The 27261-nt window shown below is 44.2% G+C and overlaps 1 protein-coding gene across 2 annotated transcripts; it reads left to right on the plus strand.

Moving 5' to 3' along the window:
- On the plus strand, positions 1 to 27261 carry KCNA6 (potassium voltage-gated channel subfamily A member 6). Of its 2 annotated transcripts, XM_075441763.1 has the most exons (4): positions 1 to 6060; positions 6369 to 6455; positions 23722 to 23835; positions 25597 to 27261. In XM_075441763.1, the coding sequence occupies exon 1, from the start codon at positions 20 to 22 to the stop codon at positions 1577 to 1579; it is 1560 nt and encodes a 519-aa protein (XP_075297878.1). In that variant the 5' UTR covers positions 1 to 19; the 3' UTR covers positions 1580 to 6060; positions 6369 to 6455; positions 23722 to 23835; positions 25597 to 27261. The 2 variants fall into 2 exon arrangements, with proteins under 2 accessions (XP_075297878.1, XP_075297871.1); XM_075441756.1 differs by lacking the exon at positions 23722 to 23835.

Genomic DNA, 27261 nt, shown 5'->3' on the forward strand with positions numbered 1-27261 from the left:
TTGGGGCAGAGCGGTCGGGATGCGGGCGGAGGAGCCGCTGGCGCTGGCGGCCCCGCGGGCGGGCGGAGAGGCGGAGGCGGAGGCGCCGGGCGAGGAGCGGAGCGGCGGCGGCGGCGGCTGCTGCAGCAGCGAGCGGCTGGTGATCAACATCTCCGGGCTGCGGTTCGAGACGCAGCTGCGGACCCTCTCCATCTTCCCCGACACGCTGCTGGGGGACCCCAGCCGCCGGGTGCGTTACTTCGACCCGCTCCGCAACGAGTACTTCTTCGACCGCAACCGGCCCAGCTTCGACGCCATCCTCTATTACTACCAGTCCGGGGGGAGGCTCCGCCGGCCGGTCCATGTGCCCCTCGACATCTTCCTGGAGGAGATCCGCTTCTACCAGCTGGGTCAGGAGGCCATCGAGACTTTCCGGGAGGACGAGGGCTTCATTCAAGAGGAGGAGAAGCCCCTGCCCCAGCACCACTTCCAGCGCCAGGTCTGGTTGCTCTTTGAGTACCCCGAGAGCTCTGGGCCGGCCAGGGCCATCGCCATCGTCTCCGTGCTGGTCATCCTCATCTCCATCGTCATCTTCTGCCTAGAGACCCTGCCCGAGTTTCGCCAGGAGCCCAAGGGCGCCCAGCCCGGCTTTGGGGAGGCAGTGCCAGCTGGTGACGAGGCGCTGCTGCTGCCGCCGCCGGCACCGAGTGGGACTCCGCCGACCCTGCGCCCCGCTGCCGGCGCCGGCCCCTTCTTCACCGACCCCTTCTTCCTCATCGAGACCCTGTGCATCATCTGGTTCTCCTTCGAGCTCCTCGTCCGCTTCTTCGCCTGCCCCAGCAAACCCGAGTTCTCCCGTAACATCATGAACATCATCGACATCGTGGCCATCATCCCCTACTTCATCACCCTGGGCACCGAGCTGGCCCAGCAGCAGCAGCAGAAGCAGCAGCCGGGGAGCAGCAGCAACAACGGGGGCCAGCAGCAAGCCATGTCCCTGGCCATCCTCAGAGTCATCCGCCTGGTCAGAGTCTTCCGGATCTTCAAGCTCTCCAGGCACTCCAAGGGGCTGCAGATCTTGGGGAAGACTCTCCAGGCCAGCATGAGGGAGCTGGGCCTCCTCATATTCTTCCTTTTCATCGGGGTGATCCTCTTCTCCAGTGCTGTCTACTTTGCAGAGACTGATGACCCCGACTCCCTGTTCACCAGCATCCCTGATGCTTTTTGGTGGGCGGTGGTGTCCATGACCACCGTGGGCTATGGAGACATGTATCCCATGACAATTGGTGGCAAGATTGTGGGCTCCTTGTGTGCTATCGCGGGTGTGCTCACCATCGCCCTGCCTGTCCCTGTCATCGTGTCCAACTTCAACTACTTCTACCACCGAGAGACTGATCATGAAGAGCAGTGCCAGTACACCCACGTCACCTGCGGCCAGCAGCAGTCACCCTTCTCTGAGCCCAAGAAGGGGGACAGTAATCAGTCTCTCAGCAAATCTGAATTCCTGGAAGCAGAAGACCTGGAGTCCATGAAATATTCTAACTTCATTCCTCCCAACAACCAGGGTTATAAAGAGAAGAAAATGCTGACAGAGGTGTGATCAGTTTTGTTATCCTGGGTCCAGACACGGAGCTGCACGCTGCTGCACAGCCGTCTTCCCGCTAACAGCTGGATCTATTCAGCATTTACATGCCAGACTGTGAATTGTGATACCGTAAACAGAATGATTGTGATAATGGGCTTTTGTGTCCTGATTTGCCATTTCTCGTTACTGTGCGCAGCCAGAAATGTTCTTGCTTTATTCCGTGGAGTGCTCGCTGTCATCCCCCACTCCCTTGTGAATTTCTTTCTCTGTTTTTGAAGACTGCTTTAATCCAGTGTTTGCTCTGAAAACTAGCCTTTCTTCTCCACTAACAGAGAAGCCCTTGCCACTACTTGAGCTGAAGGATTCGGCAGGGAGTAAACGGTTAAAGGGACTACAAACATCTGGCTCAAGCTGTACCCTTAGTTCCTGTGCCAGCGCAGTGCCCTTGGCTGTGGGATCAGTCACGCCTGCCATGCCATTGCCTTTGAATAATGGAAACGCTGTAGCCAGCATCACAGTGAGTTCTGCAGCTGTAGGGGAAAGTCAGCAAGCAGACGCCTTCCCTCTTTGCAACCCGTGGCATGCTAAAGATCCTCGTGGTTTGTGTTTCCAAAAAGGTGCATAGATCTAAAAGCTCTTCGTTTCTTGTGACCATATGGCATTTGCGAAAAACAGGCTTAGAGAAATCAACAGGCTTGGTGAAGGTTTTCTGTTTTGAGCTTGTTTCATCCTTATTTATGCCAGTGCCCTAATGTTAATTGGCTTTTATAGTACCAACTTAATCTTCATAGCGGTTAAGTGCCTACTGATGCAAGGCACATTTGAGTAAATTCATTTGTAATCTCTGAAGTTTATCTCCTCACAATAGCGTTTAATGAGATGTACTTTATGCTTCAGATATCCAGTTCTGTATTCAGGCATGTGAGAGCAATGGACCCCACTGCGTTTTTATTGAAGCGTTTGTATAGCTGAGGGAAGTTTGCATGTTGGTATTTTGTTGACATTGCTGAAAAACCCCGACCACAGACAGCTGCACCTGTGCTGTCTGAAGATTGCACTGATTTAGTGGGTCATGGGCATAAATTGCCCCAGGGTAAGTGTGTCAACGTTTGAGACTGAGATTGGCACGGGTACAAACTTCCCTAAGCCATCTGCACAAACCCAACAACACATCCCAGACCTTTCAAATGAGGGGAGAAACAGCTAGCCTTGAAGAGATGCTTTTGCTGTGTTACTGATCTAGCCAGTTCTTGATATTTCATGGATAGAAGGCACAGCAATGTCTTTTGCATGCACTGGGTTTCATGAGAACAACTTATGCTGGCAATGCAAAATGCATAGCTTGGCCTGCAGGGCTGGGTTTGCCAAGGGACTGGAGTTTTGCATCTTAAGATGCACATTTTGCTTCCCAGATAATTTCATTTTTTTAATCAGCTCTGCCTTACACCTGACTTAAATATGTTTCAAATGCTGCCAGTGGGTGAGAAGGGGAAATGGATGCTTTTTGATTCTATGAGCAATTTTTCCTGTAAGGAAAAGTCAGTCTTGTTTTAAATCTAAGTGTATATTCTGCATTCACATGGTGTGCATGTGTATGAAAGTAAGGGCAGCCATTAATGCCTTGCATCATACTGTATGATATGCATATTAGAATGTACTACATATTGCATGTGGCACATGTAATACATAAACCAGACATAATATCAAGATGCAAAATATATAGAATACTTAAAATACATAGAATACTATAGAACTGGTTGTGAGATGGGATGTGCTTGCATCTTCGTTAGCCTGCTTGTTTTTCGTTGTCTTGAGATCTGGCTCCATGCCTAGAGTGCTTTTACTGTGGTCTCTCTTCATCTGGGCCCCAATTATACGGTAGAAGTTGTTTGTGTAAATCCTATCTGCTGCATTTCTCCAGAGTCCTGTTGTCCTCTTGAAGGTTTTTAGTGCACAGGGATCTCCCTCAGGGTCAGCGCACAACCGTCATATTAAAACCTCTGTGCTCTATCTCACTGAAATTGGTAGCAAAATGCCACTTGTCTCAGTTACTGCAGGTCAGTCTGGGAGACACGAGTGTGATGTGGTGAGGGCTCTGTAGCTGAGAGGAGTTTGCCTGAATACATAGCTGCCGAATTCCCCTGCGGTTCATCGGGACCGAGGCAAATGTCGGAGAAGGTCCGGGCCTCGGGAGCTGTTCTGCACCCCTGGAAGTGTGTAACCAGCTGGTGGGTAACCAATCCTGGTGAATGCGTGGAACTGAGGAAGGATCGGCACGGTGGCGTCTCTGTTGATTTTGTATAAAAAGTTGTCTTGGTCATTGAGTTAATTCAGTAAAATGCTGTTGTTCTTAATTGTGTTGCAGGGTCACTATAATGAAATCTTTTCTGTGAGTGCAAGAGAATGACTTTTCTTAAAATTTTGAATTGCTCTAGCAGATGCACTAGAAATTAGTGAGAGAACCTGCTATTTCAGAGGGATCTTTCAAGGCTGCTTCTGTCTCCTAGCAGAATGCCCATGTTTGGGGTTATTTTATGCCTGACTGTATCAGCTGATGAAAGTTTCCCCAAAGTAAGATATAAAAAACTCAGGTTAAGCACAAGTTCAGGAGGAGGCATGAGGCACACTAAGCCTACGTCAGAAAATTCCCGTGCTTCTCCCGTTCCTTCCCTTGGGCCTGACCCCGTTGTCCCTGCCAGGCAGGAGCCCTCCCTGCTCGGAACAGGTTGTTCTCCTGACCGGCATGACAGACGGCTGGGCATGGAGACTCCAGCGAAAAAGAGACGTGAGGCAAATTACTGGTAGCATAATCCCACCATGTCTTGTAAAGATGCTCTTGTAAAGAGATTTCGTGCTTGCGGGTGAAATTCAGCAGCGAGTTTCTAGCTGGGGTGCACGCATACACGAAGCACCGGTGTGAAGGAGCTTTGTTGCAGACAGCTTTGTGCAGTTTTTGCAATCCAGATTTTTCAGTTCTGGAAAGAAAATGCAAGTGAAAATGTGTAGAGCCAGAGTGGTGTTTTCTTCCTGGGTTTTCTCTGTTGCAGCTCAGAGAAATACAAAAAGCCAACAGAAGCTTGGAAGTTGTAACCTAGGGACTTCTGTTGAGGTGTGTAAATCCTCTCTAAGCATCTCCTGAAATGCAAGGCAGCGAAGTCCCAGAGCCATCAATAACAGTATATATTATAGAACTTCTGGAATTTGACATTTTTTTTAAGGAGCCTTTCAAGTGACTGTAGTGACATAGTGGCACCCAGGCCACTGACTTTACAGAGGACTTGTGTCACCAAATCACAGAGATGCTTTCAGAAATCTTACCTCAGTTTCTCAGCCCTTAGCACTCACCCCCGGCTGTTCGAAATGCAAATCTGCCTGTCTAGCTCTGTCCTTCTGAAGGCAGAGCACATCCTCCTGAAGCGAAGTAGGCACCTCCAGGGACTTGTTTCCATAACAACCTCCCAGACTGTTTCTCTCTACCCCTGTGACTGTGGCTACAAGCAAAAGCACTCACTGAATATTTTCAGTTTTCAGGTATTAGCACCTTATCTTTACAGCTCTTTTCTTTGCTTCCTGAAGATGATCCCATCACCTTATGTCATGTACAACTGTCCTGTCCAACTCCAGACAGACAGTTACCAGCATTTGAAAGCAGAGAGTGAAAACTAGGAGATGGGAAGGGATTTTGTTTGTATATCCTTGCACACAGAGAGGTGGGAGTGTGTGTGTGACAATCTGAGCACTCGCAGTCAAGGAGCTGAGGGGCAACTGGCCTGTGAATCCATCATCTGGGTGCCTGGGGACAAGGAATACGAGCTAAAGCATCCCATTAAAAAAACAGAAACTCCTCTCACTAGGAAATAGTTTCACTCTGGAAGACACTATTGCTCCTGCCTGAACCCTTGGCTGTTCTGTGACAATCAGTCCCACAGATAATTTTCCCACAGGATGTTTTGCACCAAAGCAGAACAGGGCAGAAATCATCTTGTTGGAGGTAGGGAAGGAAAGAGTGGAAGAATCTTACTGAGGACACTTTTTTATCTGCAAGTCATCAACCACATAGAAGACTGTAAGCATGGAAGACACGAAGAGCTGTTTTGTGGTATTTCAAAGTCTGCGTTACTGGTGGATTCCTGCACTTACCTCCAATATGAAATGCTAGTTCTGCTCCTGTTTGGAAAACGTTGTGATTTCGTTTTTTTTGAGCAATTTTCTGTTTTGGCCGTGTTGCTTTTGATCCAGCTTTCATGGATAAAAAATCACTGCTACAGCAGCTGTGGGGATGAAAGTGACTGGACTTGGTGTTCTCTCCTAGACCCTCTCGTTCAGCGTACAGAGATCCCTGTAGAGATAAAGAGGAATGAGTATAAAGGAAATTCAGGACAGCAAGAGACAGGGTAAGGACTGAAGTGTCTTCCATACTGTGATGGAAAGAACAGCATCACCCCTAAAAGCAAAGGAACGAACAGCTCCAGTGTCTGCTGCTGTAGCAGAAGTAGGTAAGGTTTCTTTTTCTTCTGTGAAATTAATGACTACGAGTTTCTAGCAATTAAAGAGGAAGGGTTTCCTAATGAAGATTTGCAGCCTAGAGGGAGAATCTGGTTCTAGGTGAAGGAAGAAAGATAATTATAAACTACAAAAACACAGTATGAGCCAGATCCTCACCATCTGCTGATTCAAGTTGGCAAAACTCCATTTAATACAACCACCTTGGTTTAAATTGGGCTCCATCTTTAATCTTCTGCATCAAGACAAAACATATGTACTATTTGTTAAAATGCTTATTTTTGTTTGTTCTTTTCTTGAGGTCCTGTTTACATCAGAGAAAGTTCTGCAGATTACAGCAGGAGTTAACCACAGCCTTCCCAAAAGCTCTCGTCTGACCTGAGTCCAAGTAAGTCTACCAAACTCAGCAAAGTTAAGCTTCTCTTTAAGTTTATATTGACAAAAATAAGAGCAGCAGCATTTTATTTATTTTTTTTTTCTCACTGGTGGAAATGTGCAGATAAATTGATAGAGAAGTTTAAGTCTAAGTGAGATTCTGCCCTCAGCTGCAGCCCTGTAAGCACAAGATACCTCCATTTACATTGCTGTAACTGAAAGCACAGTCTGAGCTCTTCATCTTTGCTCTTTGGAGCTCCCACTCTAGACAAATCCTGTTCTGAAGACATTTGTAGCCATATTATCAGCAGGTTCACAGTTGAATCCCTGACCTGCAGTCATCTGCTTTACACATAAAGTTAAGGAGGGCCACAGGTGCTCACAGGATGAAAAGATTCTCTGATAAAATCAACCGGCAAATGCCGAGTGTCCTTAGCTGCCACCAAAGAGTCAGTGATGAAATTGCCCGCCAGTTACAAGAAGGAGCTCTTCTTGTGCTGGGTCAGGTCCTAAGTAAGGCAAGACCTTAGCCAGGGAGACAAACCCAGAAGAATATTTTTTTGGGGAAAGCAGGCAGTGACGGCAGTAACATTGATTTCCAGTGTAGCTTATGCTGTTAGTACGTGTTGATTCTATATACCTTGCCTAACTGGCTGGGTTTTCACTTGCTCCAGGGAAGTCTATCTGAGGCTTGTTGGCTGGCACAAGAGCTTGTATATTATAGCATAGTTTTACACTTTGGGAAACACATAACTCTGATCAGCGTGGGTTTTACGTTCCTAAAGCATAAACATTCATTGATAAACACTCACCGCAGGAAATATCCATGTTGTCCATAGAGCAAATTAAGAGGAACGGAAGCAATGGATTGGACTTTCCTGCGTACAGCTTTTTCGTAGTGAAAGGGAGGGATTTACAGGAAGGAAAGCGCTCACCAACTTCTGTAGTCACCCTAAATGATGCCTGATGAAGTAACTGAGAAAAGCATCAGGCCCAAAGAAGAGGGCTGTAAATGCAGATATCTAGAATTGATCTCTTTAGGTCTTGTAGATAGATATTGGTCCATTCACCTAAAAGGTTGCATACAATTTTACACCAACAGAAGATTTAGCTTTTAGAGTACGTACTGGTTTATTCTTTTACATTCTCTGGAGAGAAATTAAATTGTGTTTTACAAGAAAACTGGAACATTACTGTCTCCTCTTGTTGCTCGTTGATGCATCTGTTGTTTTCAATTAGCTTGATGGCATCCATTTTCAGGAAGCAGATGCTGCCCTCTTTTACACTGGTGCAATTCTGGAATAACTCCACTGACGTCAGTGAAGTGACTCCAAATTTATCCCCAGTGAAAGCAGAATTGGACCACAGTCTTTTTGTTTTCTTATCTGCCACGATGCTCTCAGGGAGGTGCACCATTACCACACCGTAAGGGGAAAGGGAGTGCCTGTCTGCTGTGCCATCATCAGCTCTTTCATGTCCTTGGCATCACACTCATGTGCCTGGCTGGAGCAGAAATCAGGCTGGTGTGGGGCATACGTTGTCACCAGATTTCTCATGTTGAATGGAGCAGTTGCTGGTCCTAGATTATTGACTACTTTCCCATTCCAACATCCATCATCTTCCTCTTGCTTGGATATGTTTTCCAAGGAGACAGAGTTTTTTAAGCTAAAGAAATGTAACTTCAAGTCTTAAATAATATAAAAAGAGAAGGGTAGCAGAGGTAGACAGGGAGACAAACGCTACCCCTGCTACAGTTTTTTGCTGTTATGGCTGTGTGAAAATTGTTGCAGTCCTGGCAGGCTGGCTATACATCTGCTGGCTTCAGAATCGCCATTTTCAGGGAATACTAAGTTTAAACAGATTGGGCTACTTCTTTCCTGCTCTAACTCTGCTGATCTCAGTCATGCCTTCCCTGAAACTGGGCAAAAAGCTTCGTATTAAAGCCATTAGCATGCTGTATGGAAAAAAACACCACTTGAGATGGAGCAGATGAGGGTGAACGGAAGAAACAGAATCAGTAAAGAGAGTAAATAAGCAGTGTGAGACAGGAGGGGGGTTCTCGAGGGAGGTTCTTAAAGGAGTTCCTCAAGGATTAGTCCTGGGATTATTTGAAATATTAGCAGTAGAGCTGAGACTATGAAATTTAACAATGAAGCAACCTAAACATCGTCATCAAGACTGTGGATTAGGACACAGAACTAGATGACCGAATAACTGACTTAATGAAATTGAAAGATATTAAATAGCACAGAAATTAAAGTTGCGATAGGGATTTTGGTCGCAAGCTTATCAGTTGGGGAAGACAGACAAAAAGAAAGATTGGGGATGCTAGGATCAGCCAGAGTGCCTGTATCACTTACTGAGCCACCACCGTAATGCAGCCATAAAAAGTCCAGGTGCAAGTCTTTGAAAGTCTCAGAAGGAGCATTGTCAGTACCACCTGGGAAATGTTAATTCTGTAAGGCCTCATCTAGAATGCTGTGTGCATTTTTGGTGACCTAAATTTGGTCAGGAAGGATGCATGGAAGAACAGCAAGAATGATCAAGTGAATGGAAAGTGCTTTGCAAGAAGAAGCTGGAAGAGTGTGTCTTTTCTAGGCCAGCAAAAGATTGAGAAGACCTATAGTAACAAAAATAGTAGGGGGCAGAGTAACCAAAAGAGGTAAGAGCTATTGAAGCTAAAAGACAGTGTTGATGTTTGAACAACAGAGCATAAACTGGCTATGAATAAATTTACCCTGGAAAGAAGAAGGTGATTTCGAATATAATAGACAAAGAAAGAGAAATGAAAGCTCATTCCAGGCTGAATAGGAGAAATTAAGGCGAAGAACATTATTTTTTTTTCAGATAGACTTTGTTAAATTTATGAAAGAGATGATATGGAAGTAGTTGCAGGCAATGGAAATAGTCTGAGTTCAGTGACTTTGTCTGCTAGAATCGTCTCCTACACCTGGGATGTATTTGAGATGCCAAATAGATGAGAAATTGTAAGATCTTCCCACATTTCTTGTGTCCTCCAGCTCATTTGCCATACTTCACCCATTTAGCTACAAAACACGAAATCCTGATGATTTTGTTGTTTAATACTGTTGTGATTTAAACCAGCAGCTGACAACTAGGACCACGCAGCCTCTCACTCCTCTCCGACCCCACCAGTGGGATGGGGAGGAGAATGAACAAAAAGTAAAACTCATGGCTTGAGATAAAGACAGTTTAATGAGATAACAAAGGAAGTAGTAATAATAATAACAACAACAACAACAATAATAAGAGAAAGGAGGAGGAGGAGTGTGCAAACCGAGCGATACACAGTACATTTTTTCTCCCCGCTTAACAACCAATTGCACAGCCAGTCCCCGAGCAGTGATTGCAGAACTCGCAGAACTCATGAAAAAGATTGAACTCTCAGAATAAGTTCCTGCCCCCAGCCAACCCCCGTTTATATACTGAGGCGGACATCTGATATTTCCATTGGCCAGCTTGGATTAGCTGCCTGGCTATGCTCCCTCCCAGCTCTTGTACTCCTGCTCATTTGCTGAACATGGGAAACTGAAAAAAAAATCCTTGATTTCCTAGCAACAACTAAAAACATCAGTGTATTATCAACATTCCTCTCATACTAAATCCAAACCACAGCAGCTACTGGGAAGAAAATTAACTCCATCCCAGCCAAAACCAGGACAAATACTTCGCGTGTGTGGGTAGGAGGGAAAACTAGGGGGAGGAGCTGTGATTCTGGAGAGATGTTTTTTCTCTGTGGGACTGGGGGAAGAGAACAAAGTCCTAGGAGTGGGGTAGGATGGGGCAGGGGATACCAAATCACTCTAGGAGCTAGTCTGGAGACAGAGGGGAAGTTTGTGCCCTTTAAAAAACTACTAATTTCTGTTCGCTGCTCTTCCCCTCAACCTGGAACCTCTGCTTACCTTGTCTGGTTCTTGCTTCCTATCCAGAGCCCTCCAGCTCTATGCTGACCTTCCTCCTTCCTGGGGTCTCTGGTAGCTCCTCACTGCTGTGAGCTCACTGGAATCATTGGAGTGCATTGCACCTAATTTTTGAGAAAAGCCTTGAGGCAGCTCTGCTGCAGCTCAGCCTATTTATCTGATTTGAATGCAGAAATCAACAGCGATGCATGATCTTCAGCAGCTTTTGTTGAATGGAAGGTCAGAGCAGGTGATAACAACGGCCACTCTGGCCTGAAGAGGTTAGCAGAATAATTTCCAATTCCAAGCACTGTTCTGACAGAGACAGTGTAAAGTTTCACCTTTCCTTTCTTACCTCTTTTATTTCATTTCATCCTCTGGAAAAGTGAGCTCAGCAGGTAGAATAGACATTAACCAGAGTGGGATCTTCACCCATCCATCCAGCTCCATGTCACAAAAACACCAAGAAGAATCTAGTCCTTATGCTTTGTCCTTGAGCCTTCTAGCTTGTTGCTGCTCTTTGTTCACTTCAGTGAGGAAATCATAATCTTGTGATTTGTATCTCTGTTTTGACTAGTTAGTTCTGCTCTTTAACTTTGAAACACCTCCATAGAGCTGTTTGATTTTTCAAGTAGAAAAAAAGAAAAAACAAATCAAGGGAAATTTTAGGAAGAATCACGCACATTGTGAAAGTATGTGAATATGGACACCATTTGAGCTTTATCAATGACATTAGCAGGATGATGCACGCAAATTCAGTTGTCCATAAGTTGTTTTATGGGCTTGTCCCAAGTGCTTGGCATAATTTCTTGAGTTATGGCAGTAAGCCAAATTAGAAAGGAACTTGTAACAAATATAGAGTGAGCCAGTGAGTTTCATTTGAACCCTGAACACAGTGTCGCATGTTTCTGAGCTCAGTGCACTTTTTTAAAGTGCACTTTTTAAGTTGATGGAAGAAACCACCATCAGCATATGTTTATGTTCTTCGTAATTTACTGTTGTTATATCGTGTGCACTGCCATTGAGTACAGAGCGTTGGTTGTGAGGCGCGTAACATATTAACGGTGAAGATCCTACTGCAGCAATCACCACACAAACACAGAGCAAAAAAGCTGGTCAAAGGGCTTGTGTGGTTAAAAATCTGTATACCTCTTTGGAGCTTGAAGGACTTTCCGATTGTGAGTGACCATTAGTACATTTTGATTGTATAGTTGGAACAGAATATGGCACAGTTAGCTGTGGAGAGTAGAGGGAAAGCAAGAGTCTAAATGAGCAGAACCTATGACTCCTGCTTTAGTGCTATAGAATAAATCTTCATGTTCTCGGTCCTGGCAACCATGTCTTTTAGCAAGGAGGTGTTGACTTTGACAGGGAGCACAGTTAAAGAGCACAGGAGAAAATGATTTAGATTCATGAGGATATCTAAGAAGCATGGGAGATGCATTTGTTATGAATCTTCAAGCCAGTCTGATTTTCTAATGTGTAAATAGTGTTTACTGGTACTCTTTTTTTGGCTTTGCATTGCCAAGTAAACAGCTCAAGAATACTCTATCCAGTGTGCGAAACACTAATGTGCTCTTAACTTGTGACCAAGTTCTGACCCTATTTGCCCTTTCTATACTTCAGTTTTAAATCTTCCTCAGTCAAGAGCTGCATTCTCATAACAAGTTTCTGTTTTTAAGGGTGGTGCTGTCACTAAACAGTAAGGAGCTCTATGCACAAGCTCCCTGGTCAGTGATGGAGGAACAGGCCTGCTTTGTGTTTGAATCCCACTTCATCATCAGTACATAAAATAGAAAGGTACCGAGCAGATATTTACCTATTGGTCCCGTTTGGTGTCAGATGGCCAAACTTAAAACATCTGCTTTATCACTGTAATTTTTCTTTAGACAAGTGCCACAAATACATTGTATGTTTCTCAAGCTCTGAATTATGCTGCAATTTTTATGTATCAGAAATAGTACTGTCAGGTACGTTCCTTTTAGTACTGTACACTGTGGGTTTTCATGCTTACAAAATAATACCCACAAAGCAATTGATCTTTGTAGTCTGTCCTTGGAGATGGCACAGTGACTTTCAGAAATATTTTTGGGGATATTCACTGTTGCTTATCCATTAATCTGTTATCTTATGGTCTAGTACAGTTTTCTACAGTGGATTGCAAACATTTCTGTAGCACATATTTCCATCAAAATCAGCAGTGTTTACAAGAGGAGTTTCATTTCAGCTCATTTTTATATTCTTTAGAAAATGCGTGTTTGGAAAATGTTTTCACGTGCATGATCATTTTCTTAATGTTCTGAATGTTTTTGCTTTTTACATTTTTTTTAAGGAAACATATGTAAACAGAGTAAAATGCAAAATTTTGCATTTGTGTCTTTCTTACTTTGATTTGTAATGAAAGATGTAATGTAGACTTGTGGATTTTTTTGAAGGACAGGGGGATTTGCCTTGGTTTAGGAGAGTTTATTTTTAAAAAGACTATTTCTCAAGCAGTATAGTGGTAGCCATTGGTTGTTCTTGATTACTAGCAGTGTGGCTCCAGTATCAGCTCCAGCAGTTCCTTGAATTCAGTTAGGTGATACTCAGATGCACTAAAACAGATGAAGTGACAGACCAAATGGTATGGATACTACAGCATGTATTAGTAGTGACAGAAGGGATGTTCCAGTACTTTGGCTATTGCTAAGGCAAGCCAGTTGTTCTTTTCTGCAACTGGAAAACCCGCACAGGTTAAAAAGTTGTTCAATGAGCCCAGACTGCTTTTACAATGCAGTCTGACTTGATAGAATACAACATTATGAATTCTGAGCTCCCCCTGTTCCCACTCAGCAGGTAATCTCTTAGGATCTTTTTATGCATAGATTATGTAATAGGAAAAAAAAAGAGAAAAAACCCCACCCCAAATCCCTCCAAAAATGATTATTTTCTGGGTGTATTGGGAAAAAGAATGGAAGCAGAAGGTGCTATCTGCAGTATGCTGTAGCTTACCTCCTTATTTACCTTTTCCTTTGGCTCTTTAAAAAAACCAACTGTGCAGATTTGTGAACTGCCATTAACACTTAGCTAAGTGGATTTCAGAGTAGTGAGCTCTTCTTTGCATAATAACCATTAATCAACATTTCCGTAGAAGATGTCTGAATACATGTTGATCAAGCCAGCTGCATCTGTGATACAGTTGTGATGGGTTTTAGAGACTGATGCAGCTTTCCTCTCCATCCTCCTTCCCCCAGTCATGTAGCCTATGTAGCAGAAAAACCACCTACTGGTACTCCTGGCCCTGGCATTTCTGCTTATTAGTAAGTTGCATCAAAAGATTGCAGATGTTTTTTCATTAGTTAAGAGACCACTTAGTAAGGAAGGGCTTGTAATTAAATAATGGACTTGGAGTCAAAAGGGCAGTCTGCAGTTCTGTCACTTGACCTTTGGAAGTCCCACATATCTCAGTGCCTCGGCAACGAAAGGGGACTGTATTATGTTGTTTAGTTGCTCCTTTTTCCTAAACCATTTAGACACTGAGATCTTTTTAAGTATGACCCCTCTCTTACCTAATGCCTATATAATGCCTATGTGCATTAAGAGGAGTGTGGCCAGCAGGTCGAGGGAGGTTCTCCTCCCCCTCTACTTTGCCCTAGTGAGGCCCCATCTGGAGTACTGTGTCCAGTTCTGGGCTCCCCAGTTCAAGAAGGATGAGGAGCTACTGGAGAGAGTCCAGCGGAGGGCTACGAGGATGAGGAGGGGACTGGAGCATCTCTCCTATGAGGAGAGGCTGAGGGAGATGGGATTTTTCAGCCTGAAGAAGAGAAGGCTGCAAGGGGACCTTATAAATGCTTATAAATATCTCAAGGGTGGGTGTCAGGAGGATGGGGCCAGACTCTTTTCAGTGGTGCCCAGCGACAGGACAAGGGGCAACAGGCACAGACTGAAGCAGAGGAAGTTCCGTCTGAACATGAGGAAGAACTTCTTCCCTCTGAGAGTGACGGAGCCCTGGCTCAGGCTGCCCAGAGAGGTTGTGGATTCTCCTTCTCTGGAGATATTCAAGACCCGCCTGGACGCAGTGCTGTGCAGCCTGCTGTAGGTGACCCTGCTTTGGCAGGGGGGTTGGACTAGATGACCTACAAAGGTCCCTTCCAACCCTGACCGTTCTGTCATTCTGTGATTCTGTGATTCTATATAATGTCAGGCACAGCTGGAGACCCCAACTTCCTAAGGACACCGTATTACTGTCATAAGAGTAGTAACTAACATATGGACGGTGAGGATCAAACAAACACAGAAAAACACTTGGCCTGTGCATGAGACTCATGGAGTATCCAAATGCTGACAAGTTCTGCTGTTACCTAGTTCTGTGTTGGCTTTGGGCCAATGCTTTGGCTATACTGATCTGATTTCTATTTTTCCGGCTCAGACACAAAATATTCAGTGCAACCCCCTTGTTCGTGACTCTCTGTTCCCTTGGAGGCTGCCTTATAATTAAAGGCGTGCAAAATATTTCTCTCTGACAAAGCCCAGAGCTGACTTACTGCAAGGTAAATTGAAAGCCCATTGAACACACCATGGAGATAAGAGACTGACATCAACTTTTCACAGCTAGTCCAAAAGAAGTAAATCTATGCAAGTTTTTCTTTTTTCACCCCTTGAATTGCTATCAGGGACCAGAGTATTAAAGCAGCAGAAGAAAATATGCTGGAGATGGCAAGAGTTCACCATCTCTCTCACAGATTTATATTAGCTCTCCAAGCGCGAAGGTGATTTGGATGCTAGCAGCTCACTGGTACTGAGCAGTCACATCTGCACTTTGAATCTGGAAAGATCTTTTTTTTACAGATTTTCACTGGCATTGTTAAGAAGCGATCTTCCTAAATGCTTTGCTAGTTTTTGTTCCTTTATGGTCTTTCAGAGGAGTATGAGGACACACAGAACAGCAATTATGGTTCCTCATGGATTTATTTAGTCGTATATTGGTGATTCAGAAGCAAGCATATGTGAAAAGGCCCAGATGAATCCTCTTGCAAATTCATTCCTGTGCTATAGCGTATTTAGGTGCCTGAGTCACTTAAATTTTTTGAGAGGGCCCACTGTCATATCTTCGTGCCCACCACGATGCGTGAAGCTTTCTCTTGATGGCTGAAATATTTTAACACCCCTACTGATGCAGAGAGTGGTTTCAGGCCAGATTCTCAGCTGGTATTCATACATCAGCACATTTCTCTTCTGATGCCAACTAGGCAGGGTGGTACAGGGTGTTTTAGAAGTCTTTAGTTTTTCAGCTGGTCAATATTCCATATGGTTAGAAAAGGAGACCTGTTATCTTTAAAATTCAGTATCTTGAAGCATAGCTGAACTTCTCACTTGAATGCTTTTCAGTTTTGACTGTCAGATCTGCCACAGTGCCATACCAGTTTGTGGACAGACTGATGCTCACGGGCACGTTCTGGGTCTGGATCTGGTATGGATCTGACATTTCATTTTTGCTGTGCCTCGATTTCCCCAACTGTAGAAGGGAAATAAATTCTTTCTCTCCTCAGCATGCGGTTGAGTGTTTAACAGTGATAAGGATCTATAGGAACAACCAGTGTATTCATTGGTAAACTCATTTTTCCCCAGATAATGCCAACGACCCTTTTCCCTGCAGGGAATCACAAGCAGATGGTTTAAGGCAGGGCTGGGAAGTTGGACTTAGGTTTGCAGCTGGGGCAGCTGGTTATTGTGGGACCTTCAGTCAGCTTCTCTGTAAGCCTGTTTCTGATTTCACATGGCTGTAACTTCCATAAAGGGCATCATCATTTTCACAGCTGGAAACAGGGTAAATGGGATGTTGACCCTCTTTACTTTCTTCAGTGACATTGCCTCTGTTAGTATTTCCCTGTGCCCCTACACCCTTTTCCATGGTTTCCATCAGTAATCAAAACCTGTCTGCTGGGTCTTCAAGCAGCTCTAATGGGGGTATAAATACTTAACTAATCAGCCAGGCACTCGGAAGATACTATAAATCTCACTCCCAGAAGTTCAATGTGGATTTGTACAAGATAGCATTTTTAAAAAGTGCCTGTTAAAGCCTAACCACACCGTGGTCATGGTGCCCATTGGGAATTTTTTCTGGTGATTTTAGTGAAAGAGAGTTGGACCAATAGCAAGCACGTTTGAAAATCCTGCCCCTTGCTCTAAGCTGGGTTACTACTTGATAGTGAAAGAGCAACAGGAGCAAAGGATACTTTGAACCCAAATCACCCACTTCTTAGGGACTGGCAAGCTGTAATTGAACTTGCTGCTTGTATTTACAGTTTTCAGTCACACTCCTTGTCTCCAAGTGACTGTTGCTCTGGTGATCCCTTGAATGTATGACCTGCACCATATCACCTCAACTCACACCTCCAGGTGTGGAGTCCACCAAAGTGATGCCTTCACTCACAGTGCTTTCCTTTAATTCCATGACTTCATCAAAGCATGGCAACTTTCCTGTAAATTAATGTGGTTGTTTTCAGTTTATTAATGCTTTACAGTGCCAACCTGATGTGTCTTAGCTGTGAAGGCAAAATTAAATATTGCTGCATATGTGGGGCCAGAGTTAAGTCTTGTGGAGGAAGAGAGAGAGAGAAAGAAAGGAGAGCTGAGCCAGAGGGGCCCTGGAGACCCTTGGGAAGGGGAGAGAGTTAAGGGGTGGAGATGGCTATTACTGCTGCCACATCTGCAGTAGCAGTTTTCTTGTCCCCAAGCCCCTTTCCACACTTCTCATCAGCAGCCACAAGCCTGGATTCCCAGGGCTCAGGTATAAGCAGAGGAGATGGCAGGACCATGGCTGTTTTACTGTCCCCAGCAGCCTGTTGTCCTTAGCAACCACTGTCTTTGCCTCTGCTGTAGACCCAGCTCTAACATGTTATTGTAATTTTGTGTGCTGGTTCCCTGGGTATATCCATACTGCAAAAAAGCATTTAAAACAGCAATGAAGATAAAACAGATAAGGCTTTAACAAGGGCTAGCAACTGAAGCTGAAGCTGATAAGGAAGGTTAGACTCAACTTGAGTAAAACTCAAGTTACTTCATCTTCTCAGCTACTTTAAGCTGAAATAATTGACCTTGGTGATCCTTTTCAAACATTTTAATAAGGACGAGCATACCATGTTGAATTTTAATTTAAAGTCATTGACTCTGCAGTTCTCCCAGAATATTTTTTTGAAGGGATGCTTTGTGTCGTAGGATCCTCAAACACTGGTGAGAAGGCTTTGCAATCTGACACATAGTCCAAATTTTAATGTCTGTAGTTTGGCTCTGTCTTTGACCTGTAAATGAGAGACGATTGTGAAACTGTGTGGATGCTGTATCAATTGAGCTATAGCATATGTGCCTAGTGTGTCCATGCATATGCATCTAAAGTCTTGAGCCCCCCTCAGTCCATGCTTGATAGCTGTAGGGTACACAAACTCCAAGCTTCTGCGGTGACGTGCAGTAGTATGCAAATGATGTGGTAGTTAGCAAGACTGTGAACAGAATTTGGTTTTGTACAGTACTTTGAACATATAAAGCGTGTTGTAAGTGATAGCTGTTATTAATTAGTTTCAGGCTTACCAAATGAAGGTTCTCAGCAGCAAAAAGAAGCAGTTGTGCTGGAGGTTGCTGTGCAGCTACTAGGGTAACCCTTTTTGGGGTTAAGCTTACTGTTGATTATTCAAGCAAAATGCCCACAGAAAGCAGATGGTGATCTTTCTGAGCAAAGACAGAAAGGATCAGCTGGTGTGCCAGCATGGGAGAATCTGTAGAATTATGCTGAATTCTGGAAAGTCTGAAAATTCAAAGGAAAAACCTGTGATGTGAAGAAGTCTGCCTCTGACTGACTCGCTGTCGGGAAACCCCACCAGGAGCCAGAGAGGAGTTTTGGGGGGCAGGGCACAGTGCAGTCCTGTGGGCCACAGAGGTCTTGAAGAAGGCACCACTTCAACGTGTGAGCTGCACTGCGGGAGGGTGTTGGCAGCTCATGGAAGAGGTGAGCTTGGCCATGGAGGCTCCATTTGTGTGGGCAGAGTGGCCGGCCTCAGCATTTGAAGTATATAAGCTGTTTCTTTTGCTACTGGAAAGCTGTCTCGATAGCCATTGCTGGGGTGTGTCATGAGCTCTGCACAACATTCAAGAAGCTCTGTGCCCTGGCTGTGCAGAAGCAGGACTCACAAGGCAGACACCTCCCCTGGTGACAGAGATACAGACCTTTTATTTAAGCTGAGTGTGGATTGGCTTTCAAGTACATGAGAGAGAGGGAGGCTTCTTTTCATGCAGTGAGCCGTCCCCTGGCCACCACGCATCAGAGGAGGCTGGTTTAGGGGTGTAGCAGGATGCTCTCCTTGCTGCTGAAGCTTTGTGGGACCTAGGATTAATGATGCGGAAGATGAAGTATGGCTCCAGAGCACTCCTTGGAGCAGGGAATGAGATCTCCTGCTCTTCGCTCCTTCCTTCTTTCCTGGGGGAGAGTTTTTCCAACAGCAACCTGGCAGATCTACCTTGTTTTGTCATTTTGCCAGTGGAGCTTGAAATCCTAACACTTTGCAAAGACCACGTAAACAGGCAGCTCTGGGAGCACCTGGTGGCCAAATTGCTAATACCTGGAGCTTTGGAGCTCTTTTTGGAGGCAGCTGCAGTAGAGAAGAGCACAGAAGCAAGGTATCTGATATCCTGGATGAGTGCCCTCGACCCTGAGCTCTTTTATAAGAGGAGGCATCTAACTGCCTCTGGCTCTTCCCCTTCTGCTGTGATGGGAGAGAAGGTAGCAGTGACTAGCACGCTAGGTGTGGAGCATGGCCTCTCAGGCATGCTCAGGGCTGGTCCACTTGCTTAAGGTTTTAAGCAAGACGTCTAGCGAGCTATGGACTGGTGACATGTTCTGGGGAGGCCTGAAGCATAACGCAGTCTGAGTGGCACCGGCATTTACCATAGGCATGTAGAGAAATTCAGTTTATTGTATGGTTTGTGTGTCTGCAGAGTTTGGTGGCAGCTGAGGACAAGGACTTGGCCTTGCTACACTGGATTTAGGCATGTAGAAGGGAATGGAAGTGGGACTTGGCCACATAAGCCATTTTCTGGAGCAAGTCAGTATAGTCTATGCACAATGTCATAAAGGACATTAAGTCCAACAATGTCCTTTTCATAGTTTATGTCAGGATTCAACAGAACATTTGCTTGAAAGTTGAGATTCCTCAAGGGAGTTCAAGATGGCTCCCAGGGAGAGAAGTGCGAATAGCGCCTGGCCAGCATTGTGTGGGGTTAAACTGGGGATTTAATTTGAGGAGGGAAAATGGAGTATTGGGAACTTCCTTGAATATTTTAATCCACTCAGTCAAGCTAAAACTACCAATCTCATGCGAGACAGTGCTGCCTGTTTCCACTTGAACCATAACATCAGCTGATTTTATATGTCCATTGCCTCAGTTTTCCTTTGCTGCAGCAGGACACTTGAAGGAGTTTGTAGCTTTATCCTTACATTAGAAAATTAGTTGCTCGCTTTACAGTTCTGTTGCTCTGTTTTGCATCTGTGTTTTGAGATGGACACTTTAAAGGCATCGGATCTGGTCTGTTTAATCACCTCTCCCTTGTGCTTGCACTGTATAATAACATGGCTGCCACATTTGTGTCTCTTTATTGTAACAGATGAGAGTAAAGTTTGCTTCAGTGGAGTTACATCCACTGGAAGTAACTTTCCCTCAGTCTGGATATAAGGTCGGAATTTATTACAATGAGGGTGTTGAAACACTGGAACAGGTTGCCCAGAGAGGTGGTGGATGCCCCATGCCTGGAAACATTCAAAGTCAGGTTGGACGGGTCTCTGAGCAACCTGATGTAATTGAAGATGTCATAGAATCATAGAATGGTTTCGGTTGGAAGGGACCTTATAGATCACCTAGTCCCAACACCCGTGCCACGGGCAGGGACGCCTTCCACTAGACCAGGTTGCTCAAAGCTCCATCCAACCTGACCTTGAACACTTCCAGGGATGTCCCTGCTCATTGTCAGCATGGATTCACCAAGGGGAAATCATGCCTGACCAATCTGATAGCTTTCTACAATGACATGACTGGCTGGGTAGACGAAGGGAGAGCCGTGGATGTTGTCTACCTGGACTTCAGCAAGGCTTTCAGCACAGTCTCCCATGATATCCTCCTAGGGAAGCTCAGGAAGTGTGGGCTGGATGAGTGGTCGGTGAAGTGGATTGAGAACTGGCTGAATGGCAGAACTCAGAGGGTTGTCATCAGCAGCGCTGAGTCTAGTTGGAGGCTGGTAACTAGTGGTGTCCCTCAGGGGTCAGTACTGGGCCCAGTCTTGTTTAACTTCTTCATCAACGACCTGGATGAAGAGTTAGAATGTACCCTCAGCAAGTTTGCCAATGACACCAAACTGGGAGGTGTGGTAGACACACCGGAAGGCTGTGCTGCCATTCAGCATGACCTGGATAGGCTGGAAAGCTGGGTAGAGAGGAACTTGATGAGGTTCAACAAAGGCAAATGCAGGGTCCTGCACCTGGGGAGGAACAACCCCATGCACCAGTACAGGCTTGGGGTGGACCTGCTGGAGAGCAGCTCTGTGGAGAGGGACCTGGGTGTCCTGGTGGACGACAGGTTAACCATGAGCCAGCAGCGGGCCCTGGCTGCCAAGAAAGCCAATGGGATCCTGGGGTGCATCAAGAAGAGTGTGGCCAGCAGGACGAGGGAGGTTCTCCTTCCCCTCTACACTGCCCTGGTGAGGCCTTATCTGGAGTACTGTGTCCAGTTCTGGGCTCCCCAGTTCAAGAAAGATGAAGAGCTACTGGAGAGAGTCCAGCGGAGGGCTACGAGGATGATGAGGGGACTGGAACATCTCTCCTACGAGGAGAGGCTGAGGGACCTGGGCTTGTTCAGCCTGAAGAAGAGAAGGCTGCGAGGGGACCTAATAAATGCTTATAAATATCTCAAGGGTGGGTGTCAGGAGGATGGGGCCAAGCTCTTTTCAGTGGTGCCCAGTGACAGGACAAGGGGCAATGGGCACAAACTGAGGCACAGGAAGTTCCGTCTGAATATGAGGAAGAACTTCTTCCCTCTGAGGGTGACAGAGCACTGGCACAGGCTGCCCAGGGAGGTTGTGGAGTCTCCTTCTCTGGAGATATTCAAGACCCGCCTGGACAAGGTCCTGTGCAGCCTGCTGTAGGTGACCCTGCTTCGGCAGGGGGGTTGGACTAGATGACCCACAGAGGTCCCTTCCAACCCCTACTATTCTGTGATTCTGTGATTGCAGAGGGGTTGGACTAGGTGACTTTTAAAGGTCCCTTCCAATCCAAACAATTATATGTTTCTGTGATATTTTTGCTGTCCCCAGTGTTTTTCACTATGACAAAGCCACTGAAGACTTTAAATTCTTCTCAGTTAACTTGCAGTAGTTGTTCCTATGTGCACATCTCCCTCTTACTTACACATTCAGTTTGCATGTGATCACATCTGTCGTCACTGAGAAGGATTCAAAGATCTTCCACAGTAGCAGGAGGCAACAGGTTTTTTTAAAATACGTGGATTATTGCATCTTTTCAAATCATAACTGCAGGAAGTGTCTGAAATTGGGTTGAAAAATTGCACAGTTGACTTTAGATCCCATTCCAGAGCATAGACCATTTTTTCATGTCATAGGTTTCAGAAAGCCTCGCTGGGGGGTTAGGAGCTATTTACTATGAACTCAGGCATCAGTGTCAGACTCTCAAAATTAAGGGCAATAAGAGACAGAGAAACAGGTCCCCAAAATTAATCCTCTGCATCCCCCTACACATATTTCAACAAGCCACACTATTTGAAATGAGCATGTTTTGATCTCTTCTGATGTGGAACCACCTTTCTCTTCTTTTTCTCCCTGAACAATATGACTCTGAGTGCATGTGTAGCTATATGAGCTTATGCAATTACTTTTTTAATCCATCATCTAACATCAGAGTTATGATTTGAGGTTATCTTGCTTTTTAGTTCCTTGATGCAAAAAGGTTATGCATACAGACCATCACAGTTCTTCACCTGACATGGACTCCTGGGTATGGCCATGGCTGACAATTCATCCCTGCTTGTTTTTGAACATTTGAGGCCCACCTTCTAAAAAATGGTAGCAATGTAGTAATCTTTGTTTCTGGATGCCTGTACAAGACCTGCATTCTGCTTTCTGAAATTCAGTCCCTTTAGAATGTTAAGCTGAGCATTCAACATCACTGGCCACTTTGGAAATTCTTGGTTTAGTTTTGTGCTTTGTATTAAAATAGTATTTAAAAGTAAGTATGCGACAACTGGGTAATGAGTAAGCCATAGGCTGACAAGGAGTCCTTAATTTATCTTATGCTTCAACAGTTGCCTTACCTCATGTCAGTTTTGTTTAGAATTTTATTACTTTTAAATTTGTAGAATTACAGGTATAGAAAAATCCTCTTAGGTCCATCTGCCATTCTTCTGGCCCAGTCAAAATCTTTCCTGTCACTTTCTCTGTGTGAGTGATAGTAATCATTATTTATATGGTGCTTTCAAACACTGTTATAACCTTGGATCTGGCCCCTGGTTTCATGTCAGACCTTCACTACTGTATTATACTAGTTAATCCCTTGTTTATTTAAAAGATTTAAAATGACAGTTCTGCTGTTCTGTGGCCATACTCTGTGGGTGTTTCACAATATTTTCAATGTTAAATGAGTATGTCGTGTCTCTTTTTGTTTACTGGGACCATTTCTATTGCTACTGATTTTATGTTTTGTATAATCCTCACTTGTACAGGCAGATGACATTACATGCCTTAACATGCAATGCTTCTAGTGCAAGAGGAGTCTTGTTGGCTGCTAAGGACCCTTACTATATAAATTTACAAACCATGAAGGAGCTTGGATTTTCTCCCTGTAGATCAGGAAGCAAGCTATAATGAAGTGTATTTTACAGTTTCTAAGCATTTTTTTTTATTATTAATGTGCATGAAGGATAAAAGGAGATCCTAGTTATCAAATATTGAATACATAGACTCTCATCCTCTACTCTGTTCCAGTGGGACATCTCTCCTGACTTTGAGGAAGATCCACGTCAGATACATCAGTATAAAACTAACATTACAATCAGACCAACAAATGCCACTGTGATTGTTCACGGTGCAGGAAAATACAGTGATTTGTCATAGGTTCGCTTAGCGTAGCTGTTGCACACATCTGTCCCTGCCTGTGGATTGTTTGTTAGGGTCTCTGACTTATCAAACTCCAAGCAATCACTAGTATCCAGTTATTGTTGCTCTGAATTTTTGGAAAAAACATGAGCTAGCCTTTGTATCTCTACTGGTTTGTTCACTCTCTGTGATCCCTGGATTGAAAACTTCTCTCTCCAACATATAAAACTGCAGGACAAAGCTTACATGAAAGAAAATTCAGTGAGGGGAATTTTGCTTTGAAGATCAGCACAGATTCCGCCTGCAAATCAGAGATTTCTCACAATTTTGGTGAACGCAAGTAGCAAGGTAGAGCTGGCTTTTTCCTAGAACACTTTCTGAAGGGCAAATGTATTTTACAGATTTTCACTTGTAATACTTTACATATCTATATATATATCTGTAGTCATTGCCTACATATGTAGCTTCTGCGTGAGTGTGAATGTGTTTATAGAAGCATGCATTTTTATATTTATATTTATATTTATATTTATATTTATATTTATATTTATATTTATATTTATATTTATATTTATATTTTTTTATGTACCACTGCCACTTTCTCCTTTCTGAATCTAGACAGAGCTCTTCACCAATCTTGTTCACTTTATAGGCTTCTCCACTCTCTCATGTTTCTCCCATTTCTTTCTTTATCCTTCTGTGGTCTGCGGCAATGTTGCAAAAAACCTTCCAGCTTTCTTGCTGGTACACTCCTTTTATAGTCTGGTCTTACTCTTCTTTTTCTGTCTACTTGAGTCATTGTCAAGCAGTAGCAGGAGTTGCAGGACCAGGACTAGAAAGTGTATGGTCTTCATGGTGGAGTAGGCTGCTTTCACATTCCTGTACTGAATGGGAAAATTGAATTGTCTTGGTGGAAAAGACTGTGTAAAAATATAAATTATGTAGAATCCTTACAATGTGAGGCTTGAGCTTCTCACAGCATTTAGGCAGGCACGTGTTTAACTTTTTTAAGTTTGTGACTAGCCCTGTCAGCGACTCACACAAATTAAGTCTGGACCTCAGAGTTTTATTTAGGACTTAGGAGTGCTAAAATTATTAATTTAATGTCACATCCTAACCACGTTTCATAGGAACATGCCAGTCATCCTGTGTAAAACAAAAATGCAATATGTAACTTTAAGGGACATGTTAGACTAGCAGAACTGAGGCTTTGCGCTATTGCCATGCAGAGAGAAGAGAAACTAAAGTATGGCTTGCATTACGAGAAACTGTTAGGTGAGTTTTCAGATTGTAACAAACTTTGACCAGTTTAGGAAGGCTCAAATGCCATTTTTATTCCAGTCACTTCTGTCTTCCCTTTCTCTCTCTCTTGATGTGGAGGACTGCAGATATTTTTAATAACTCATGAATAGCCCATGAGGTTTCACGTGTCACCAGCACAGATGGACCTCTGCAGCTAGAATGGACTGCATCAAAGTGTGACGATGTAGAATTCTTTAAATGAAGAAAAGTCCTTGCAGGCTCAACGCGCTTTCCATTCATTGCTGCAAAAAATTGTTTCAGATCTGATTAAAAAGAAAATTAAAAATATTTCCCTCTCTTGTTCTCATAGACTTTCTTGACCTTGGGGTGGAGGAAGAGGCTTATACGCCAAATTGTTAATATAGATCTGTCTGAAAAGGACTTAAAATTAGACACCAAGAAAACGGCTATGGGAATGTAGCAAAGTCCCAGTTACAGTAAAGGTCAGGCCTTGGGTCTCCATCCTTGGAGCAGCACAGCACTGCAACGCATCCTACCAAACTTAGCAACCTTCTAATATGCATATTTCATCTCATGCAAGAAGAGATGTGTATAATTCCCAGCAGCTGTAAGGAAAAATCTATAAATCAAATGCCACTTGGTGTCAAGGTACACAAAAAAAGTAGTACTTTCCATTGTAGCCAGCTGTAGTTATATTGCCAAGATATATCTCAAATTCAGTCCCTTCAAGCATTCTCATGAAGAAATGAACCCTTAGGTTGACATGTCTTCACTGTGATCCATGCGAAATAACACATTTGTCTTGGGCATTTTTTTAACATGTAACACTTTTCTTTTTCTTACTAGGCTGGATTCTGGATGCCGTAAGGCTGCGATGTCAGGATGCTGAAAAAGAGGTTTTTGCATCTTCATACTGTAGAGTTGGTGAAGTTTCCCTGTGTACAGGGACTACAGCATTTACGGACAGGAAACTGGTCTCCTTGCTTTATGGTTTTCTCATTGCGGTTGTTTTTCAAGGGGTTAATGCTCTTGGTTGCAGGAGACTGAAACTAGATGTGAACAAGGGTTGGAGGGAGGAGGCAGGGAGAATCCCATACAATATTCACAAATGTCTCATTTCTGGGAAAACTGAGCAAAGTAGGATTCAGTTTCCAGTGGCTAAATAGCAGCAGTTTATGAGCTGTTCACCAAAAGCCCCAGACAAGCACTGAGCCCTGTGGGAAGCTGGAAATGGACACAGGGTGCCTCCGAAAGACTCTGTTATTGAAACTTATTTTAAACTTTTTCTGAAGTGGAGGATCCAGTCCTGGCAAACACGTAAGGTCAGCGCTTAGAAGAGCAAATAGCTTTCTTTAGAGAACTGAACAAGTGGCCAAAGTCTGTCCGTTTGTCTGCCTGTCTTGTGGCTCTGAATTACAGTGCTTTTTAAAACTGTTTTCATAACTCAGATAAATAGTACACGTTTCACATAGCTCTACAAGTAATAATCATCCTGTTCACACATAATATCTGGTATTTAAGGGAAGAGCCCAAGTTACGGGTATTTCTCATTTACCTATGAAGTGTCTTGCTTTAGCGTGTGTACAGTCAATTCTTGTTGTGAACATGTGAGTCCATTGCCTGCTCTGAAGGAGGCAGTGACTTAGTTTCAGTGGCTGTAGAGAGTTTCACTGAAATAGCACTGTTCGTCATCTTTCATGTGATTTAGACAGCACAATAGCCAGATAGTTCTGAAAATGTAATATAATTGTATATGCAGCATTCCCAGAAAATGCTCTGAAGTCTTCTCCCATTGCAGCATTGTGATAAAAACCCTGTTGCTTTTCAAGCTCCACAAATCCATGTTGTGCCATGCTGAAACTGACAGAAAACCCAGTTAGAACTGAAAAGTGAGGGGCAGAGAGGGATGCTCTGGCCTGGAATCCCCTCCGTTTGGCAGCAGCAAAGGTGAGCCGTGCAGCCAAAAATCCATAACCAAAGGTGGACCTACCCTGTCCACGTTTCCAGCTCTCTGCATAGGAGGGTGGGGAGAGAGAATCAGTTCTGGGAGGGGAGAGACTGAGAGGAAGGATGGAGTAAAGGGTACTCTGAGCATGACAACTGGGATATTTTTGGTTTTTTGTTTGTTTGTTGCACTGAAAACCTGAAGCTTTTCAAATAAAGTATGTGAAGTAAGCAGAATTTTTAGATGGCGCATTGAAAATGCAGTGCTCCAGGCTGTTTTCTGGATTCAGACTATGAGAATACAAGTCCTTTGTAGAGAATCCCACATGTGGTGGGAGAAGACGTTATTGGGCTTGAAAGTTGACCAAGGAGGTGGGACTCAACTGAGCTTTGAACAGCAATCATTGTCCTTACTGGTGACGCCGTAATATGTGCTTGACTCAAACTCAGTGTTGCACAGGCCCAGAACGTGATGAAACCGTGTAACTAGATATTTGTGATTGTTCCTACCAGTGTGATCCACTGTTAAATAGTCTAGACATATGAATAAAATCAATATTTTTTAAA

The sequence above is a fragment of the Opisthocomus hoazin genome, chromosome 1 (assembly GCF_030867145.1).
Source record: "Opisthocomus hoazin isolate bOpiHoa1 chromosome 1, bOpiHoa1.hap1, whole genome shotgun sequence".
NCBI classification, from domain to species: domain Eukaryota; kingdom Metazoa; phylum Chordata; class Aves; order Opisthocomiformes; family Opisthocomidae; genus Opisthocomus; species Opisthocomus hoazin.